The 16,589-nt window shown below is 42.1% G+C and overlaps 1 protein-coding gene across 1 annotated transcript in view; it reads right to left on the reverse strand.

Moving 5' to 3' along the window:
- Nucleotides 1-4,809: 4,809 nt before the first annotated feature.
- The window catches only part of LOC135542274 (LIM domain kinase 2-like), a 33,117-nt gene continuing 21,337 nt past the window's right edge, over nt 4,810-16,589 (reverse strand). Inside the window, exons 4-16 of the mRNA XM_064969114.1 lie at nt 16,445-16,554; nt 15,791-15,979; nt 15,215-15,320; nt 14,446-14,660; nt 14,122-14,308; nt 11,573-11,659; nt 10,680-10,811; nt 9,891-9,947; nt 7,618-7,683; nt 6,675-6,852; nt 6,501-6,556; nt 6,146-6,303; nt 4,810-5,889 (exon numbers count right to left, since the gene is read on the reverse strand). Coding sequence (XP_064825186.1) covers nt 5,685-5,889; nt 6,146-6,303; nt 6,501-6,556; nt 6,675-6,852; nt 7,618-7,683; nt 9,891-9,947; nt 10,680-10,811; nt 11,573-11,659; nt 14,122-14,308; nt 14,446-14,660; nt 15,215-15,320; nt 15,791-15,979; nt 16,445-16,554 — 1,746 coding nt within the window. The 3' untranslated portion in view covers nt 4,810-5,684. The remainder of the gene's footprint in view (nt 5,890-6,145; nt 6,304-6,500; nt 6,557-6,674; nt 6,853-7,617; nt 7,684-9,890; nt 9,948-10,679; nt 10,812-11,572; nt 11,660-14,121; nt 14,309-14,445; nt 14,661-15,214; nt 15,321-15,790; nt 15,980-16,444; nt 16,555-16,589) is intronic.

Here is a 16,589-nt window from a genome sequence, read left to right on the forward strand (position 1 = left end):
GTTATCATTGGGAGTGAAAAATCTCTTGACAGATGGTTAGCTGAAGCTTTTTTTTGTGTGTGTCAAAACTCAACAGAGCGCGCCACAAGGCAGAATATACAGTATGCCTTGAATGAAACCAAAATACAAGAAAGGCCAATAGTTGGTTAACACCATCTGCTCTAATACGCTCATGAAACAGTAATTCAAGAAGATCTAAATGCATGTTCCCATGAAATAGAACGTTTTATTTATACGATACGTTTGGGCATAGGCAGAGGTTGCGTTATATGCATATTCTACACTGAACAAAAATATAATTGCAACATGCAACAATTTCAAAGATTTTACTGAGTTACAGTTCATATAAGGAAATCATTGCGACATGGGGACGTGCGTTATCATGCTGGAACATGAGGTGATGGCAGTGGATGAATGTCACGATAATGGGCTCAGATCTCGTAACAGTATCTCTGTGCATTCAAATTGTCATAGATAAAATGCAATTTTGATCGTTGTCCGTGGCTTATTTATTTTAAATTTCACCTTTATTTAACCAGGTAGGCCAGTTGAGAACAAGTTCTCATTTACAACTGCGACCTGGCCAAGAAAGCAACAGAGTTACACATGGGATAAACGTACAGTCAATAACACAATAGAAAAATCTATATACAGTGTGTGCAAATGTAGTAAGATTAGGGAGGTAAGGCAATAAATAGGCCATAGTGACGAAATAATCACAATGTAGCATTAACACTGGAGTGACAGATGTGCAGAAGATGAATGTGCAAATAGAGATACTAGGATGCAAAGGAGCAAAAAAAACAAAATGGGGATGAGGTAGTTGGGCGGGCTATTTACAGATGGGCTGTGTACAGGTGCAATGATCGATAAGCTGCTCTGACAGCTGATGCTTAAAGTTAGTGAGGGAGATATAAGACTCCAGCTTCAGTGATTTTTGCAATTCGTTCCAGCCATTGGCAGCAGAGAACTGGAAGGAACAGCGGCCAAAGGAGGAGTTGACTCTGGGGATGACCAGTGAAATATACCTGCTGGAGTGCATGCTACGGGTGTGTGCTGCTATGGGGAACAGTGAGCTGAGATAAGGCGGTGCTTTACCTAGCAAAGACTTATAGATGACCTGGAGCCAGTGGGTTTGGCGATGAATATGAAGCGAGAGCCAGCCAACGAGGACATACAGGTCAAAGTGGTGTGTAATATATGGGGCTTTGGTGACAAAACGAATGGCACTGTGATAGACGACATCCAGTTTGCTGAGTAGAGTGTTGGAGGCTATTTTGTAAATGACATCCCTGAAGTCAAGGATTGGTAGGATTGTCAGTTTTACGAGGGAATGTTTGGCAGCATGAGTGAAGGAGGCTTTGTTGCAAAATAGGAAGCCGATTCTAGATTTAATTTTGGATTGGAGATGCTTACTGCGAGTCTGGAAGGAGAGTTTACAGTCTAACCAGACACCTAGGTATTTGTAGTGGTCCACATATTCTAAGTCAGAACCGAGTAGTGATGCTAGACGGGCGGGTAGCGATCAGTTGAAGAGCGTGCATTGAGTTTTACTTGCATTTAAGAGAAGTTGGAGGCCATGGAAGGAGTGTTGTATGGCGTTGACGCTTGTCTGGAGGTTTGTTAACACAGTGTCCAAAGGGCCAGAAGTATACAGAATGGTGTTGTATGTGTAGAGGTAGATCAGAGAGGGTCACCAGCAGAAAGAATGACATCATTGATGTATACAGAGAAAATAGTCGGCCCGAGAATTGAACCTTGTGGCACCCCCATAGAGACTGCCAGAGGTCCGGACAACAGGCCCTCCGATTTGACACACTGAACTCTGAGAAGTAGTTGGTGAACCAGGAGAGGCAGTCATTTGAGAAACCAAGGCTGTGAAGTCTGCCGATAAGAATGTGGTGATTGGCAGTCGAAAGCCTTGGCCAGGTCGATGAAGACGGCTGCACAATATTGTCTTTGTCTATGGCGGTTATATTGTTTAGGACCTTGAGCGTGGCTGAGGTGCACCCATGACCAGCTCGGAAACCAGATTGCATAGCGGAGAAGGTACGGTGGGATTTAAAATGGTCGGTGATCTGTTTGTTAACTTGGCTTTCGAAGACTTATGTCTGCCCCCAACAAACCCCACCCCCACCACCATTGGGCACTCTGTTCACAACGTTGACATCAGCAAACCACTCGGCCACATGATGCCACTGCCTGAAACAGTTGAAACCAGGAATCATCATGTGAAGAGCACATTTCTCCATTGTGCCAGTGACCATTCCCACTGATGTTGGTTACAAAGCTAAACTGCAGTCCGGTCAAGACACTGGTGAAAACGACGACAGTTTGTGCAGAAATTCTTTGGTTGTGCAAACCCAGTTTCATTAGCTGTACTGGTGGCTGGTCTCAGACCATCCTACAAGTGAAGAAGCTGGAGGTCCTGGGCTGGTGTGGTTACATGTGATGTGGTTGTAAAGCCGGTTGGACGTACTGCCAAATTCTCCTAAAACGTTAATTTCTCTTATAGTAGAGAAATGAACATTCAATTCTCTGGCAAGTGTGGACATTTCTGCAGTCAGCATGCCAAATGCACGCTCCCTCAACTTGAGACATCTGTGGTATTGTGTTGTGTGACAAAACTGCACATTTTAGAGTGGCCTTTTGTCCCCCAGCACAAGGTGCACCTGTGTAATGATCATGCTGTTTCATCAGCTTCTTGATATACCTGTCAGATGGATGGATTATCTTGGCAAATGACAATGACATAATTTCACTAACAGGGATGTAAACAAATTTGTGCAAAAACATTTCAAGAAATAAGCTTTTTGTGCATATGAAACATTTCTGGGATCTTTTATTTCATCTCATGAAACATGGGACCAACACTTTACATGATGCGTGTATATTTTTGTTCAGTATATAATAAAGGCTTATTCAACTTTTCAACTGCCGTTCCTTCACCGAAAACAAAATTGCACTACACATTCTTGTACCACGGAAAATGTAAAAACTGTAGGTACAGATCTTTTGTTTTATCTCATGGGTTTCATAACTACGTCTAAAAACAATTCAATAATGATGAGACGGAAGACAGAAATGCAGTTCAAACATTTATATAGAACGTGATTAACACACACATCCCCCATGATGCTCTGCTGCACAATCCCAATTCACCACAATTCTCTCAATTTAAAATGTAATTTAGCTGAAACCTGCTATTCCTGTTAAGAGAATGAGTCATGCTCACTGGGAATTAAATTAGACTATCAGAGACGCAAAGTTACGCAAAACCACCCTCTAGTGGTCATCTACCTCCATTTACAAGGGGAGGGGAGGATTTCTGTGTGTGCCACTGAAGTAAATAATGTTGTTTGTAAAGTTAGCACTATAGGCAAAAAAAAGAAACTCCTTTGAAAATGGTATTGTTTAATTCATTAAATTAATTCAACACTATGGTGATATAAATGATAGTGGTTACAATTTGTACAAGTCAGTACCATAGAAAGATTATGCTATCAAACAACCTCAAAGGTTATTTTAATCTTCATATTGTACATAATGTCTAAACAAAATATACAAACCCTTGATTCTCAGATAGATTCATATATACATTTCTTACAGCAAACTTCACAAAAACAAATAAATCCAGCTTTTTTATTTATACAAGTCACTTTTTAGTAAGTTGTACAATGCCTTTGAGAGCAGAGCTCCATTTACTACACATATTCAGTGTTTAATCAGCAGCTGAGATTCTGACGCACATACAGAGCTGTGTTGAGTAGTCATTAAAGCCAAGTGCAGTCCAAATTCTGTTTTTCCTGTGTTTTGAATAATTGTCCTACAGCTGCTGAAATGAACACAGTAAGTGTGAAAAAATGTGATCAATATTATTTCCTGATAGTTGCTGGTTGAAAATACAATCTACACAGAACCTTCTAAATCGGCAGGTTTGCATGGGTGAGAGTTTCAGCTTTCCATGGTGACATCATGCAGTAAATTGGTTAAATGAGTTCCAAACCTCTGCCAATAACAGCTAGTTTTACTCTCCCCACCCAGACCACTCCCAGACAGTTCTAGCAAAATTCTTGCTTGAGAAATAGTTTTGCTAAAAAGCCCATTTTAATGGAATTATATTACAGTAAGGTACTTAATTGTTACCCAGAAATGATTTGATATTGATATAAAAACGGCTGCATTGGGCCTTTAACATCAAGCACCAGGTACCGGTCTGGTTCTGAAAGTGTGCTAGCTTAGCTACATGTGAAAACAACCATATTAATTTCATTCTATAAACTCCAAATCAGTCAATAGCTCTAAAAATCCCCAAATCACAATTCAATTTAAAATCTGTCCATGACTGCACATGAACAGATAAACAATGTCATATGTAGTTAATAAAGTGGAATGAGAACATTTAGCGAATGGTAAGAAAATCTATACACAACCATTACCACACTCTACAGTAACTGGAAGTCGGTAGATGCCCCATAAACCCTCCACTGACAAAGGCATCAGCATGCTTTAGCTTGGCTGGCGAGTCGAAGTCGGCGAGGTGAACCAAGTGTGCTCGCATACTCCCTTAAAAGACCTTCGCTTGAAAAACAAGAAAAAAAGCAGCAATGGTACCGTCTGTCCATTTTGAGACGCCGTAGCCAGGATACACTTCATCAAAGTAGTCAGAATGAATCTAAGGTAACTCAAGAAATCTGTCATTCATCTTGATGTTTTTGCTTAGAGATCTTAGTTGCACAATCTTACATCTAACTAAGATATTTGGAGCTGTATTTCTTAATGACAAAATTCTCATGAAAACACGTCGTCTCTCATTGAATGACAACAAAGACTTTATTGAAGAATCCCTACCTTTGACCAATCACATCTGAACACCTGAAAAAAAAACCTCACCGAATGTCACAAAATGTCATAATCTATATATGCACAAACTCTTCCGAAATGTTTAGGCTGGAAAGCATGCGGACGCCTTAAGACTGAAGGATGAGTGCACATGATTACACTTAACGGTTGTAGAGTGGATCTGATTCCATCAGTTTGAAAGTTCTCTCTAAGATCAAGGACCTCAGAGAGTCACACCGCAAGGTGAAGCACTCTTCAACAACTATTTTTCTGGTCGGTGAGCTCATAACATTCATTTGACACAGCTCCACATATTTATCTGACTGATGTGACTTGGCCTCCTCAGAGAGTGTTTGTTTTGTTCTTAGACATGTCCTCCTGATGGTTAACAAACTTCACTCCAAACTCCCTGTCTTGCGTTAACTCTGAGCCAGTCATCAATCAAGCCAGTCTGTCACACATCTCTGTTTTCTCTGCTGCTGCCTGCCTGCTGAAGGAGTCTTCTCATGGGCTGGGTCTCATCTCTACATTCCATACTCAGCAAACTTCAACTTCAGACCAACCCCAAAAAAACAACCCAGTGAAAAACACAACAGCTTTCACGTGAGGATTGATATTAAATGCTGTGGAGAGATCACTCTCAATTTGATTCCTCATTTTATAGAGACAGTGCACCACATAACATGTTCTGGTAGTATGGTAAAAATAGATGTGTACCCTGCATGTCCTGGTGTTTGGGTTTTTTGTCCAGCTAGTGCAGGGTATCCAGTTCCCAGATGGCACGAGTTAGGTCTGTCTTTCCCACTCCTCATCCAGTGCAGACGGTGGTCCTGGAAGGTGGGCTAGGTGCTGTTGTCAGCCAGGCTGGGATCCTCAGCAGGGGCTGGCGTTGGGGGTGTGGACTGGGACGGAGAGGAGCTGTCTTTGGGGGGGTGGAGTCGACACAGTCTCTGGTGCAGCTCTTCCAGTTCGGCTGGCAGAGGGATGCCCATCTCCTGGTTGAGGTACAGGGCTTCGAAACAGTCCTCCAGCTTCTGGGAGGCAGGCCTGGGGAGGGAGTGGGGGGAGACACGGGGGGGTTAGAGGTTACAACCAGGAATGTAGCTAGGCAGGCAGGTCAGGATGAGGGAGTGTCCCTGGGAAGGCAGCCTGAGCCTTTGAGCATTCAATTACAGAATGTTTTGTAAACATGCCTACTAGAGCTGTTGTCACTAGCATACAAATATAATCTAGATAATACAACAGATTCAACTGTAATACATTACTCAGAGTGAAAAGCCATAAGATACTGTATAAAACTCACCGGTTTTCGGGGATGAGGTCACAACAAGCCACAGCCAATGCAAAGAAAGCTTGTGGGCAGTCATCAGGAAGGAACTTCTCCATGAACTTGTCTACATTGAGGCCAAAGTCATAGGTCCTTGGAAGGCACTCTGGGTCGGCGTTCACCTGCCCAATAATCTACAACAGAGACAGAGTTAAGAATTGATCCACACTCCAGATTACAGTATCTGACTAACACTGGACAAATCAAACTGATGAAAATGATACTGAAGCTATATTAGCCTAACTTTGAAGCACAAAATGTATCCTTCAATTCAACTCATAGCCTAATACTGTCAATATAAAAAGCAAGACTTTAAAAATGGCATTCTTACCTCACAAAGCACAATTCCAAAGGAGAAAATGTCCACCTTTTCATCATAGCGTTTACCTGAGGATGACAAAATAGGAAGTTAATTAACAGACCAGCATAGAGTGAATAAAGACGTGTTGAAGTGACTGATCCGTGTGATCCACAGCTCCACGCTGGGTCCTCCTGCTCTGCTCACCGTTCAGCATCTCTGGAGCCATCCAGTAGGGGTTCCCCACCACTGTGTAGCGCTTCTTACGATCAATGCGCCTGAACACTCTTTTCTTATTGGCCAGTTTCTCTGGGGGAGGGTGCTTGACTTTCTCCTCCACCATGAGCCGGGATAGGCCGAAGTCTGCCACCACCACTGTGTTGTCCTGAGGGAGGACAGGGGTCAAAAGTCAGAGGTCAAGAGCATATGAAGTGGCAATGTAATAGTGGTAGGTGTTTTGTTCATACCTCAATCAATATGGGTCAACAATAAAATAAGATTGTTCAATGGATTTTGCTTGTTGTGTGTAAAGTCATTGACAAATAAAACAAATAAATCACAATGCAATATGACCAGAAATGTGTATCAAATTTAATCAATGAGTTGTCTTCCTGTATATAACGTCACTGAACTGAGACAATTATACAGATGCCACCTCAATGGAAATAACAGACTAGACTCAATACACCTCATTGAGTGTTGCCATAGAGTGAAAGATGTGAAGATCTATATAAGCCTGTACTTTACTACTTACACAACATGTTGTTGTAAATTGTGTTCGGCTGCTACAATAGAACCTAGCTCTACCGGACCCTGGCCTGTATCGACAAGACTGCACTGGCTCAGTAACAGACTCCTGTCACAACAACAAAACATGCTCTAGAACACCCTGCCCCCAGGATCATCTGAAACAATAACCTACGGTACGCCCAAGTACGCCCAAGGTACATCTAGCTTTAACTGTTAAGGAACACTTTGGTATAAGAGAGAAACAACGACTTCATGATTCATTTGAGATAATGAGTCTGGATTAGTATCTTTATGGTGTTTCTGTAAATTAAAAATCAGGAAAATTGAAAGGGATCACTGCTCCTCTATACATCTATTTCCAAGATTGCATGCAATGTACAATTCAGGACAGATCACCTACCAGTTTCACCAGGCAGTTGTCAGAGTTAAGATCTCTATGGATGATGCTCATTGAATGCAAGTAGGCCTGAAATAAAGAAAGAAAAAATATGAGTCAAACAAACCAATCATCCAAAGGGAAGCAAACACGCCATATTAGAGACAGAAACCTCATCATTTGACAATTCCTTAAGTGGGAAAATATAAATTTGTTTTTGTTGCCCCACATAGTTGTGTTTCTGTGGTGGAACTGTGGAAAGGGAAAGAATTAGGATTACTGTCAGCATTGAGCTGGTCTCCAGGGAAACATGCAGGCCCATGCCTGCCACTGTTGGCTAAGACAGACAGTAAGGTCTCTGGAGCATATGATTGGTCACTGCACAGCCCCAACCACTCCAGGATGACCCATGAGCAAGGGCAATCCCTGCCTCAAGTAGGCAGATTTTAAAATATTGATGTCACAAATGTATCATTTGCACAGTTCTTTATTAAAATATGTAATTATTTATCACCTTGTGTAAAGGTGGGATATACACTACCGTTCAAAAGTTTGGGGTCACTTAGAAGCAATTTTTTTGTTGTCCATTAAAACAACATCAAATTTATCATAAATACAGTATAGACATTGTTAATGTTGTAAATGACTATTGTAGCTGGAAACGGCTGATTTTTAATGGAATATCTACATAGGCGAACAGAGGCCCATTATCAGCAACCATCACTCCTGTGTTCCAATGGCACGTTGTGTAAACTAATCCAGGTTTATCATTTTAAAAGGGTAATTGATCATTAGAAAACCCCTTCGCAATTATGTTAGCACAAATGGAAAAAATGTTTAGCTTTTCATTCAAAAACAATGACATTTCGAATTGAACCCAAACCTTTGAAATATGTATAGTATTTTGCAACAAAGCATGATTATTTGTCTCTGAAACGAAACCGTCAAAAGGCGAGATTTCAAACAAATACAGTGCCTTCAGAAAATATTCACACCCCTTGACGTTTTGATGTGCTGCAGCCTGAATTTAAAATGTATTAAATTAACGGGCCTCCTGGGTGGCGCAGTGGTTAAGGTGTGCCACCAGAGATTCGGTTCGCGCCCAGGCTCTGTCATAACCGGCCGCGACCGGAAGGTCCGCGGGGCGACGCACAATTGGCCTAGTGTTGCCTGGGTTAGGGTGGGTTTGGCCGGTAGGGATATCCTTGTCTCATCGCGCACCAGCAACTCCTCTGGCGGGCCGGGCACAGTGCACGCTAACCAAGGTTGCCAGGTGCACAGTGTTTCCTCCGACACATTGGTGCGGCTGGCTTCCGGGTTGGATTGTGTATCGGAGGACGCATGGCTTTCGACCTTCGTCTCTCCCAAGCCCGTACGGGAGTTGTAGCGATGAGACAAGATAGTAGCTACTAACAATTGGATACCACAAAATTGGGGAGAAAAAGGGGTCAAATTCAAAAAAATGAAATTAAAATAAATAAAATAAAAAATAAATAAAAAGTATTAAATTGAAATGTTGCATCACTGGCCTACACACACACACACACACACCTTAAGCCATATAGAATTATGTTAAGACATTATTTTATAAAAAAAGAAATAGATTGTAATAGATTATATTATAATACATTTAAACTCCGTTACAGTTTAAAGACTGATCAGCGAAAACTGAGGCTGGATCAACAACATTGTAGTTACTCCACAATACTACCCTAAATGACAGAGTGAAAAGAAGGAAGCCTGTAGAACAGGGATCATCAACTAGATTCAGCCACGGGACAATTTTTGTTCTTGAGCGGATGGTCAAGGGTGTGTGAATACTTATGTAAATGAGATATTTCTGTATTTAATTTACAATAAATTTGCCAAAATTTCTAAAACATGTTTACACTGTCATTATGGGGTGTTGTGGGGGGGAGGAAAGAAAATTAATTTAATACATTTTGAATTTAGGCTCTAACAACAAAATGTGGAATAGGTCAAGGGGTATGAATACTTTCTGAAGGCACTGTACATGTCTGTTATTTAACGACCTCATTCCGTGATTAGATGGGGGGGGGGGGGACTACACTTTCATAACTTCTTTAAAACATTAAAAGCTAGTTTACAAACATTTCTGTAAATGGATACATAGCATTTTGGAATTACACACTTCAGGTACTGTACCTTTAAATGCATTGTGTTAAACTACCACCATACATATCGGAGGCTAATCCAGCTGAACAAAAAGCAGCCAGTGTCTATATGGACAGTGTTTTACCGCCAATGGTAAATATCCCTGGAAGGCACCAACTCACCATTCCAGAAGCAATACCTTTAGCGAAGCTGACCCTCTGCTCCCATGGAAACTGGTCCTATAACAACCCAGAGAAGAAAGAACTACATGAATAGATCTGCTGGTTGACATGCCAGCCAGCCCACCACTGAGCCAACAGCCTTTAGCTGAGGTCAGTGAGTCCCAGTCCCACACAGCACAGGCCCATAAAAGGAAAAGTCGTAATTTTTTTTAACAACAAATCAATGTGTAAATGGCATTTTAGGGTCTAAACACCTTTTTTTTTGCAATATCACTTGTTTTTGAGAAACTTACCCCAAACAGTGACTCACTTCCTCACCCTCGTTGTGCAGTATGGGGGCCCTGAAATACGTCCTACAAGAAACAGCAAAACTCTCAGTATAGTGATGCAGGTCTTGAATATAATGTTGCGGATAAAGTTAGGAATGACACAATGTTATGTGTATAACATCTAAAAGACCCGTATCAATATACTGAGAGCTTTGCTGTTTCCAAAAGGACGTATTTGGGTGTTTTTGGAGCCCATGTACACATTTTTTACAGGCCCCTATACCGCACAACAAGAATGAGGAAGTGATTCGCTGTTTGGGGTAAGTAAATAAAAAATAAAAAGTGAAATCACCCAAAAAAAAGTTCTATAACATACCATTTACATAAAATATTTAGATTTGTTGTAAAAAATTACTTCTCCTTTAAGGAAAACAGCAGACCCAAGGCCAACATTAATGCTATTTTGGAGGAGTGGGAGAGCATAAAGAGAGTGAAGTGAATTTAACTAGTTGAAACACACCATGTCTCTAATGAAATCCTTCAGTGTGCCTCCCTCGATAAACTCCGTTATTAAATTAAGCCTCTTGTCCTTGTATAGCACGCCGATGAACTTCAACACGTGGGGATGTTCCAGACTCCTCATCACTTTAACCTGGGGAGAGAGAGAGAAAGAAAGAGGTATGTTTTCAAGATATGTAACTTTCAAAAATACAGAAATCATCCCCATATGACACATTTTGCATGATGCAAAATTTTTTGGGACCATGTCAACAATGGACTAATGAAACAAATAGCAAAATATAGTTTTTGGGTGGAGTTTTCCTTTAAAGCCCCCACCATGCAGTCTTTGTCATTTTATTTTCACTGTATGTCTATTAAATTCACTGGGTGTGTTTATTTAAACGAATAAACTCCAAAATATTTTTTTTCCATTTATTTCCCTGAGCCTCCTTTGGCCCTTGAAATTCTCAGTCTGACTGTGTGGGCAACAGGAAAGAAATGTCAAGATATTTACATACACATCTCTGGCTGATAGGATGGTCTAGAGCCCACCCCCTTACCCATATGTATAGGCATTGGTCTATTATAAGCAGATCAAAAGCGTGACGACACATTGTGACAACACATTGTGACGACACAAACAGCTCTTGCACAAGGGCATTATCATAATTTTCACAATTACATTGTGTTTATCACCACAGTAATCAGTTTCCACATTGGAGATATTTTATCTTTGCAAAATAATCACAAGCTTATTTTTTCCCTCTGAGGACTGGAGCAAATGCATACAAAAAATAATAAGGTTGGCCTAAAGGAATCCATCTATGAAGCAAATACAGGGACAGTTGGCAAGCTCTCATTTGTGGGTATAATAAATCACGGCCCAATGTATAACCAGATTAGTCTACTGACCTCCTTTAGAAAGGTCTTCTGGGTCTCCTCATCACAGCGAATCAGCTCCTTCATCACCATCACCTCACCAGTGGCTTTGTGGGTCACCTGTCAAAATGGAGAAAAACAAAACACTGACATCTGTGTAGATGTGAGAGTCATTTGTTTACTTGGATCCCTATTAGGTTTTGTGGAAGCAGTAGCTACTCCTAGGGTCCACAAAAAAACGAAACATGACAATAAATCACATACACTGACAGACATGGACATTCACACAAATTTAAAATACAAACAAAGCAACAAAAAAACAAAAAAAGTTGTGTTTGAGTGTGTGTGTAGAATAAGGCTGTAATGTAACAAAATGTGTAAAAAGTCAAGGGGTCTGAATACTTTCTAAATGCACTGCATCTTCTGTTAGAGGAGCTTCCAATGGAGAACACTCTGGGTTCTATTAGAGAACTCTCCAACCAAGGGATGGCAGGGAAAGCCATAGCAAGTGAGTTTCTTCAATAACAATTTATGATCATTAACATCAAAGGCTGCACTGAAATCTAACAGAGCTCCAACTATCAATTTTTCTTTTAACTAGGGCCAACTATCAATAACTTAACTAGATTTCTTTTAACTAGACCCCATTTAGTCGACTGGCCGATTGTTTGGTCGATAGGCTGTTGATTGAAATTTGTTTAGTCGAGCAGTCACAAAAAGACAAAATCACGGCATACCTGTCTCAGTGGATGAATCCATTGCAGAGGCCACGGGAATGGAACATCACCAAGACAGGCATGCGTGCCGCGAGGGTAGTTATTTGCCTTGGCACACCAAGCAAATTTCGAAAAATAAGTGAAATTGCATTGTTCCATAATTGGCTACTCCTTTGAACCAGACACCGTTTGTGAGAGTATGTGTGAAGATAATGTGTAGGCCTATAATTTAAAATGTTGAGTCAAGAAGGGGAGTGTGGCTTCCAGATTGAACTATCCTGCCAATTCATGTACATTCAATGTTTCATAACTTGTTTGCGTCTATCAATTCACGAAGGCCTATAGGCTACCTAGCCTGCGCGTAAAATGTATAAAATGTACCCATTTGGGTATTTCTGATTCTCAGCTGTGTAGCTTCTTAAAGTATGTTTTTCTACACCTCAAAACAGCAAGTAAACAAAGTCTATTTTACATCAATTTAGAATGACAATTTATTTGAAAAATCTTTCCAGCTCTCTCCCTTTCAATCACCGACAAGCCTCAGCGTGAAATGGAGAAATGTCATGCTCTGACCCAGTGTAAACTTTAAAAAATACCTGATTACTTCTTATACGTTGTGCAAATACTGCTCTGTCCCACTGGCGTGGGAAACCGAGTGCCCAGAATAGTTTATACAATGTTGCAAGTTTGCTCGCGCGAGTTTCCGGGCCATACCCAGGTGCTAGTTATTATTATTATTTTTGTGTGTGAATTTTACCCCTTTTTCTCCCCAATTTCGTGGTATCCAATTGTTTAGTAGCTACTAACTTGTCTCATCGCTACAACTCCCGTACGGGCTCGGGAGAGACGAAGGTTGATAGTCATGCGTCCTCCGATACACAACCCAACCAAGCCACACTGCTTCTTAACACAGCGCCATCCAAACCGGAAGCCAGCCGCACCAATGTGTCGGAGGAAACACCGTGCACTGTGCAACCTTGGCTGGCGCGCACTGCACCCGGCCCGCCACAGGAGTCGCTGGTGCGCGATGAGACAAGGATTTCCCTACTGGCCAAACCCTTCCTAACCCGGACAACACTAGGCCAATTGTGCGCCGCCCCACGGACCTCCCAGTCGCGGCCGGTTATGACAGAGCCTGGGCGCTAACCCGGAGTCTCTGGTGGCACAGCTGGCGCTGCAGTACAGCGCCCTTAACCACTGCACCACGCGGGAAGCCCGTTATTATAACTGAAATTAAACGGTTCCACAAAAATGTGCATTTGAAAATCATAACTGGCACGCAGATCAGAAACAATTGTGAGGGGGGGCTCTTGATCTCTGGCTCCCTCAAGTAATTTGTGTCTTAATCATTTCATCAAACAGTGTGCTTAAAGCATCAGACAAGCGCAGTGCATAGTTGATTTTATTAAAACACACGGGGTGTGAATGTATGGAAAAATGTAGACCAATCGATTGAGTCGAAAGAACAGATAACTCAATTGACCAATACTTTTTTTTTAGGTCGGGACAGCTTTATGTTTAACCAATCAGCTGTTATCAGAGTCAGTGCAGTACACGTCGAGTGCCCTTCTCTATAAGCATGCTGAAATTCAGTAGTTAACTTGTTCTCTGAAAAATAGCATTGTATTTGGTCAAACAATTCTCTCCATCAGTTTACTAAGAACAGGCAGCCAACTGATTGGGCGGCTGTTAGAGGCAGCAAAGGGTGCTTTACTATTTTTAGGCAGTGGAATTACTTTAGCTTCCTTCTACGCCTGTGGACACATGCACTCCTTTAGGCTTTGGTTAAAGTTATAGCAAATAGGTATGGAAATACAGATTGAGATGTGTGTGGAAAAGATGTTGATTTTTGAGTGAAAAGCTGACCTTGATAGCCTGGCCAAAGAAGCCCTTGCCCAGCACCTCTCCATGGATGAGGTCACAGGGGCGGAAGATGCGATGAGAGCAGCTGCTGGAGGAGCGCAGGGATTCAGAGCGCCCGATGTCCCGGGTCAAGATAGGGTGTTCCTTAGGGGAGGCTGGCCCAGGGGACTTACAGATGCTGTTGCTACGCCTTCCATTAACGGAGAGGAACAAAGGTCAGTAAGACATTGATCAGGTTCTACTGGAACAAATAAATAACTTTGTATCGCTCAATTTTTGTCCCAATGCTTAAACTCTCTCTCCCAACATTGGCTGGTTAAGCTGTACCTTAGAGACCTCCTCTTTAGAGTGGCATCATCCACCAGATCTGTCCTCTCCAGGACACTGTCAGAGGGCGAAGACAGGCGCATGCGGGAGGTGGCGGGGACCCCCAAGCGGTTGTGCGAGGACCCCAGTCGGAGCCTGTCCAACCGCTGCCTGACTGGATCATACTCTATGAGCAGATGCAGCGTCTGACTGGTCCGATGAATGAGGTCCTCCACCTGAAACATAAATCAATCAGAATACATAATCTGCTAGGCCCAAAGTCCTCTCTGACATAGTAACATGAGCCAGCAACACTAATGAGAGAGGTGTTGGTATAAGGCCTATACAGAATTAGAACTAGGCAGGGATCCAATGAGAAAAGGATCCTGATTCCTGACAACGGAAGAACTATCAAATTGACTTAAACTACATGACTTGAATGAAGCCAAATCATTCAAATTGGAAGGCACCTTGTTGCAAACAGGAAAGGTGGGAACTAAAATGTAATTAGTGAATGCACCATTGGAATGAACATGGTTGAGTGAGGTGTGTTGTGAGATTGTGTGTTGGAGTCCTTTCAGATGCCATCCTCTCCCAGCTAAAGAATGTTTAAATGAAAAGCAGCATGAATGGAATGCAAAGATCACATGTTCTGAAATCTATTTTAGAGTAACAAATACTTAATGTAATAGTCACATTTTATACACCACTGGGTCACAACTGAATAGTCTGAATAGTTTCAATGTTTTATTATTCAGTGTACTGTCAAATGCTGGATCCTGCAACTCACCTCTTCCTCCATCAGTGTTCCCACTGGAAGACCGTTGATCTCCAGGATCCGGTCACCAACATGGATGGCATTCCGAACTTCCGGGCTGATATGCATTCCTCTGACCCTGAGAGAAATACAGCACATAGCCATGTCAGTCTGGAGCACCAGTATCAGAATGAACTATGACTCCATATAGGTCTGTCAACGGAGAGCTGGTTCTGTTGACCAATCAGCAGTGAGCACCTGGATAATACAGAGGTGGGTTTGTCCGTCTGTCCACAACATCTCGTACATCTATCAGCTAATGAGAGACTCCTTTGCCTGACCTGGATCAAGACTATAATAAACACCAAAGTAAAGAGATGTGGGGTTTAACTATTAAATCCAGATTACATAATCGTATTAGTAATGTACACACATCAGGACTAATGCCCTGTTATTCCAGCAAACCTATAATCCGTCTCAGAACACGACCTTCCCTGTCCCACTCCCCCTGTCCCACTCCCCCTGTCCCACTCCCCCTGTCCCACTCAGGCCTAGATAGTGAAGGGTGTACAGATTCACTAGTTGTGTGCGACAGTTAAATCCACTCACTCTTTGACTTGAACGCTAGCGGAGCCGCTGGCAACGTCTCTTAGGACAGAGACAGAGAAGCCCCTCTTGCTGTTGGTGGCAGAGGGCATGGAGATGAGGGTGACCGTGTGGGGCAGAGAGTCCAGGGCCGAATCGGCCGAACGCTTCTCCAACACGGGTGCCAGGACTACCTGCTTATAGCATTTCCCACTACACCGAGGAGGAGGAGAGAGGAGAGAAGAAACAAGGAATAAAGGGGTATTGTTGTGGATAATTAGGTTTTTTAAGTTCTTACCAGTTCTTAAAGTATTCAAAAGTGTTCATCAGTGTTTAAACATCAAATTATTCTACTTTCTTCCAACTTTCATACTTTTCTGCAAAATAATTTCCCTTTGGGGAACAATAATGTTTTATTGGAGAAAAATATGAAGGAGGAGAGTGCAGGAAGGAGGGGTATGCAGAGAGTCAGACTATAGAGGGGACTCTACAGTGTGACAGACCCACCAGATTCCTAAAAGATCAATCAGAAAGAGTGATGTTGACGGTTTGCAATAACAAACATCACATTCCCTAGTTACCTCTATCAACATCTGACTTAACACCATACTTACAAACAGAATCTAAACAAATAAAACCAACAACTCTGTGAGCAGTAGATAGTAAAATAACCCTCACCAGTACAGCTTGGATCGCTCCACCAAGGCGTAGGTGTCTCTGTCCTCGATGACCACCTTGCAGCTCAGACATACAAAGCATTCTGGGTGATACTTGTATTCTCCAGCCACCTGGAAGAACAGATAAAGGTGAGTTTGTCTCCTGG

This window comes from Oncorhynchus masou, chromosome 1 (genome assembly GCF_036934945.1).
Source record: "Oncorhynchus masou masou isolate Uvic2021 chromosome 1, UVic_Omas_1.1, whole genome shotgun sequence".
NCBI classification, from domain to species: domain Eukaryota; kingdom Metazoa; phylum Chordata; class Actinopteri; order Salmoniformes; family Salmonidae; genus Oncorhynchus; species Oncorhynchus masou.